The sequence below is a fragment of the Lathyrus oleraceus genome, chromosome 4, assembly GCF_024323335.1.
Source record: "Lathyrus oleraceus cultivar Zhongwan6 chromosome 4, CAAS_Psat_ZW6_1.0, whole genome shotgun sequence".
In the NCBI taxonomy this organism is placed as follows: domain Eukaryota; kingdom Viridiplantae; phylum Streptophyta; class Magnoliopsida; order Fabales; family Fabaceae; genus Lathyrus; species Lathyrus oleraceus.
The window spans coordinates 111,812,737-111,818,594 of NC_066582.1; the positions used below are offsets into that span (position 1 = coordinate 111,812,737).

Here is a 5,858-nt window from a genome sequence, read left to right on the forward strand (position 1 = left end):
GCTGTGGGTTGTGATTGATCATGATTTATTTGGTGATTTTTGGAAATGTTTGAGATTGCTTTTGAGTTAAGTCTTGCTGTTGACTTCTATGAGCTTCTGTTTGCAACACTTTGACCTAATTTGCTCATGAAATGATGATGATGATTGATATGAATGTGAACCCAATTAGTTGTGTTTCTTGATTGTTTGAACATGATTTTGGACACTTTCCATTTGCTGTTTTGACTTTCTCATCCTCTTTTGACCCTAGGCTTGCCCTAGTGGTCCTGTTACTCACCTTTGAGCTTATGTTTTCAGGTTGACCAACAAATGACCAATGAGACCAACTCTTTTTGATTGAGCTTGCTTAAATATCATTGACTAACTTGTTTGTTTTTTAGGTGGCTTGGCTCACATGCCTTGAGCCTTGTGCCTTGCACATTCACTTGCTTGTGTTGACTGGTTGACATCTGTTTCATTTTGATTTAACTTTGACTTGTATACTAACTGTGCTTGACTGATTTCAGGTACTTTAGTCGCTTTAGTTCCTTGTGAACTTTGCTTTGCTTTGCTTGTATAAGCAACTTGCATTGAGGTATATTTCTAATCTTCATGTAGTCTGGAAGACCTGGCCTGTTACTTGGCCAGGCAACTGTCTGAAGTCCTCCTTAAGAGGCAATGTTTGTGACTGTTTACATTTGTCCTTGTATAGAGTCAAAGTCCTCCTAAGTGAAGAGGCAATTGGCAGAACCCAAGGGATATGCAACCTATCCCCTGCTATTCAGTGTGTCTTCTGTTTTGCTCACAGCACTGTGTTGATGCATTGCAGATACAAACCCAAGATCTTGTACAATTGTACAGTTGAGTCAGTATTAAATGTGTAGAAGGGTTCCCACTTTCTGAACCCACACATTCTTGTCTTAAGCTCTCCCAGGCCAGGGATAAGAGCTGTGAAGTCTCATCTTCACTCACCTTTCATCTGCTTCACCTTAGCCCCTCAATGGCAAGGTTAAGAGCACATTCTACCCAGTTCCAGAGGTTTGTTTGTTGAGGTTGATATGACCCCTCGACTAAAACCTAACCCTTGTTTGAGCCACTTGCTTGTGTATAGTGTGTGCTATCTGTGCTTGTATGTTTGTTTGACTTGCTTCCTGTGCAAGTTAGGGTTAGTTTAGACTTGCTTCCTGTGCAAGTTAGGTTTTGCTTGGCTTGCTTCCTGTGCAAGTTAAGTGTGTGTGTGGCTTGCTTCCTGTGCAAGTCATGACTAGGATAGGCTGGCTCCCTGTGCCAGTTAGCTAGAAACCTTAACTTAGGGTTGATTTTGCATGATAACATCTAGGCTCGAGTCGTAGTCTCCCTAGTTGTGTCTCCCTCTGTTATCTGGTTAGGCTAGTCCTTTATCCCTCCGTAGGGGAACTACATCGCCCTGATCTTCACACCAGATGAAGTATGTAGGCAGGAGATTGAGCTGATCTCTCCGGGCGCCTTTTTTCTTTTTGTATGTGTTGTTTGACAGTTGCTAGGCTCGAGTGCCTGACTCCTTAGCAATTTGTTGTCTGTTTGTTTGAGTGTGTGCTTGACAGTTATAGGCTCGAGTCCCCGACTCCCTATTAACTTGTTGTGTTGTTGTGTGCTTGGAAGCTGATGTAAGTCCATCGAGTGGCATTTGGGTTCCAGTGTGGGTTTGTTGGTTCGGATGCTGATGTAAGTCCAGTGATTGGCATTCGGGCTCCATGTTTGCCTTCTTGAGTGCGTTTTGGTTCGGATGCTGATGTAAGTCCAGTGATTGGCATTCAGGCTCCACGTTTGCCTTTGCCTGTGTTTGTTCGTGTGTGTGTCAGCCGAGCTACGAATGCTCTGATTCTTCTCTCGTCCGAGGAGATACGTATGCATAGGATGCGATATCCTAGCGAGCATGTGTCGTTTCCCCAGTCCGAACTACTTCGACTCTGATGTCTATGCCTGATAGACTAAGTAGGCCCAGGATGCGATATCCTGCCGAGTCAGTTTCAGTCAGTTTCTTTTGTCTCTTTCAGCCAGTGTGTGTGTGTGTTTGAGCAGTGTTTTAGCAACCATTTTCCTTCCTGTTGTGCGTGGATCCCGTCGAGTACGACGGATGCGTAGGGGTGCTAATACCTTCCCTTCGCATAACCGACTCCCGAACCCATTCTCTTTGGTCGCGAGACCATGTTCTTTCCAGGTTTACTCTGAGCGTTTCCTTTCCCTCTTTTGGGATAAATAACGCACGGTGGCGGCTCTGTTGTTCTTGTTTTCCCGCCGGTTTTTCGCGTGATGCGACAGTCAGTTGTTGTCATATGTTAAAGATGGCGGGGGACAGTCGGGATAAAGGAGTCCTGAAGGTAGAGAAAAACAAGAAAGGGGAGTTTGAATTGTTTTCACAGTAATCAATAACTAATTGAAACACTACACACCCAAACATAAATGCTAACAACACAAGGAGTTTATCCTAATTCGCTTGAAAATCAAAGTTACTCCAATCCATCCGCCCAAGGTGATTTCGCCTTCAATAAGGACTTAATCCAATAATCTCAATAGATTACAGAAACGTCTAAGAGTTTAACAATCTCTTAGCCCTCTCAAGTCTACAAACTGAAACAAGTCACTTGAGGAATATCAATAAACTTTGAGAAATACAAGTTTTTTCCTTAGTGCTTCTAGGTAAGCAGTGTAAACACAATAAAGAACAATAAAACAATGACCACACGATATGAGCAACAACTCCTGTGTGATTACTGAGTATTACAATAAAAATATATTGAGTATTGTAGATCGAAGGTAATGTCCAATTTTGTATTTTCAGTATGATGCAATGAGGCCTTTATATATTGCTTTGAGATGATACCGTTGGAGGAAGATCAAAGGAGATTTCTTGCCAAGTATGGAAATTAATGTTATTAATTTTCTTGTCCTTGCCATAGCAGTCTTAGAACATAATCCATAATTTCCTTAAAGAGAATTGTACCATACTTAGAATGCTTCTTGATTAAGTCTTCTGATCTGGTGATATCAGATAGAATGTTGAGCGTGAATCAGAGTGAGCAGAGTCAGAGTCTTTGAGCGGAAACTTGCAGTCTTCAGAAATTCTCTTAAATAGTCTTCAAATAGATTCTTTTGAATAGTTCTTCAGATGTTATCTTTAATAGTCTTAAGATATATTCTTTTGAATAGTTCTTCAGATGTTATCTTGAATAGTTTTCAGATAGATTCTTTTGAGTAGTCTTCAGATAGATTCTTTTGAATAGTCCTTTAGATGTTATCTTGAATAGTCTTCAGATAGATTCTTTTGAGTAGTTTTTAGATAGATTTTTTTGAATAGTCCTTCAGATATCAGAGTTGAACTTCAGTGTCAGATTTTGTGTGTTTGCTTTTTAGAGGTGTTCTTGTTTAGAGTCAGATTTGATTTCTTCATGCTGGATCAACTTTTCTGGACTGCGTCAGATGTCAGATATTAGTTTCCTCAGATTCATTTTACCTTAGAAGCCTGCACACGTAGAGAAAATTATTAGGGTACCAATTTGTTTCATTCTTTGTTATCATCAAAACATAGATATATATTGCAAAATCAAATTTTGTTCTAACTATCTCCCCCTTTTTTATGATGACAAAAACTTAGACTTTTGATGAAACAATGACACTTTACAATGATACAAATTTAAATGAATCAGAGTCAGATAGAGTATGACTCCCCCTGATATTAGCAATCTCCCTCAAAGTCTGATACTTAGAAAAAAATTTAAAGACATTTGTATCCGAAAAGGGTATTCGGGGTAGAGAGTTTCTTACCAAATCTCCTTAGGTTGCTTGCCTTGTTTTTATTTGTTTCTCAGATACTGATTTAGTTTTCTTTCTTTGTTCAGATAAATCCTGTAAGAACACTTAGACTGTGCAATTGATTTTAATGTTAGAATGTAAGCAGTGCATTTTTTAGAGTTAGATATTTTCATTCTCCCCCTTTTTGTCAGACTCAAAAAGTTAACAAAAAACACAAATGAAAAATTCACAGAAAGCACAATTTCATTGATAAGTCAGAGAGATACAAAACAGAAGAACATAGAAGAAAAGGGCCTCTGAGGCAAAAACTCTTAGAAAGAAATTACAAACAAATAGTTCTAGAGTGCCTAAGGGTTTGGAGGAGGAGGCATCCTTTGAAGTAGCTGAGAAAGCAGAGTCTGGATGCTGGAGTTGACTTGATCCCGTTGGTCGAGTCTGGCTATGACCAGTTGATGTTCTTTCTGTAGATCTTCCAGAGTCTTGAGAACAATAGGAGCTAGATCAGATGTTGATGACTCACTTCGAGTCAGAGTAATCTCAAATGACTTTGCAGCTTCTTCTGCAGCTTTACGAGCAGCTTCTTCAGCTTCAACTTCAACTTCTACAACATCATCTTTCTCATCTTCCTCCTTAGCATCATCTCTTTCTTTAGCTTCTTTCATGGCCCTTTCAGTAACCTCCTGCGGCAGACGCGCCTCCAGCCTCTCTTTAGCTTCTCTGATGTAGTCATTTATGACTTGTTTAGAAAGTCCTTTTAGCTTAAAGACCTCAGATGTCATCCACCTAATAAATTCGTTCCAGTGAGTCCTTACTTCAGAAGGATTGTCACTGAGCCTAGATTCTTCAGATAGTTGTCTGAGTCTCGAAGCAGAGTCCTATGAGAACTTGGAAAAAGCCTCATCAATGGTAGGAAAGGTGAGGTCAGGTTCAGAGAGCTGAAAGGTGGGTTCAGAGGGATTGTGTGTGAGTTCAGAAGGTTCAGAGATGGGTTCATAAGGAGGTGGAATGGTTTCAGAAGGTTCTGGTGTAGGTTCAGAAGGGGGTGGAATGGGTTCAGAAGGTTCTGGTACATACTGAGTCTTTTCAGATTCAGTTGTGGCATGGAGTTCTACAAGAGTTAGGGAGGTTGGTTTAGGGATGTCTGAGTGTTCAGAAATTTAGGTTAGGTCATAGTAGGGAGGGGAACTGGGGGTAGAGAAGGGAGGTGATATGGGTTCATTGAATAAGATGGATTCAGATATGAGGATTGAAGTAGTTGCGAGATTTAATTAGGGTAGTGAAGGTGAAGATGTGTTTGGTTCAGAAGTATGAGGTTCAGAAGGAATGAGTATCGATATGGTTAGTTCAGAGGGATAGATGATGGGAGGTGGTTGAGGTAGAGATGAAAGGATTTTCCTAGAACCAGAAACTAAAAGAGCTTCTGAGACATGGGACTTACAGGGTGTTGAGGAGCTCAGAGGCACATGTTTCTTCTGAGATGCTGAAGATTCTCCCAGCTTCAAAGCCTTTTTCTTCTTATTCTTATCGGAGGGCTCTCTCTTCCTTTTCATGAGGTTTGGTGGCTAATCTGGTAGCCAATCCAAGTTGAACCCAGAAATGTCAATTCATTGGGCTTATAGATCCTGAAGATAGTGAGCGATGACCTCTGGGGGATCAATCTTAGAGAAGAGATACATCCCATTATATATCTCACTGTGATCCTTCAGAGCTTCCCAGGAGGCGTCCTTTGTGGGTTTGACTCTGACCTTGTCAATTAAGCCCATGCTCTTCAGATTCTTCGCATTCAAAGGCTTCCCCGTGTCTACTGTGACGTCTTCCATCATATTGAGATAAATGGGATGGTCCACTAATCCACTCTCTATCAAAACATCAAAAATTAATCTTCCCAGAGGGATGTAATTTCTGGACTTCATGTTATTTTTGGTATCTATAACGGAGTCCCTTAGATACTTGAAGAGGAGTGAGGGAAGATTCAGCTTCATCCCTTTGTGTAGACAATACATAATTCACTTTTGGTCAGTGTTAATGTAGTTAAAGGAGATGGAAGCAGGACAATGATGGATTGTTCCCAGAATGATCTTCAGCCA

The 5,858-nt window shown here is 40.6% G+C and overlaps 1 protein-coding gene across 1 annotated transcript; it reads right to left on the reverse strand.

Annotated features, from left to right (window-relative positions):
* Nucleotides 1-4,118: 4,118 nt before the first annotated feature.
* LOC127136264 (uncharacterized) lies at nt 4,119-5,321 on the reverse strand. The gene is made up of 3 exons (XM_051062846.1): nt 5,210-5,321; nt 4,657-4,912; nt 4,119-4,554 (listed from the first exon to the last, which is right to left on the reverse strand). The coding sequence occupies exons 1-3, from the start codon at nt 5,319-5,321 to the stop codon at nt 4,119-4,121; spliced, it is 804 nt and encodes a 267-aa protein (XP_050918803.1).
* Nucleotides 5,322-5,858: the final 537 nt, after the last annotated feature.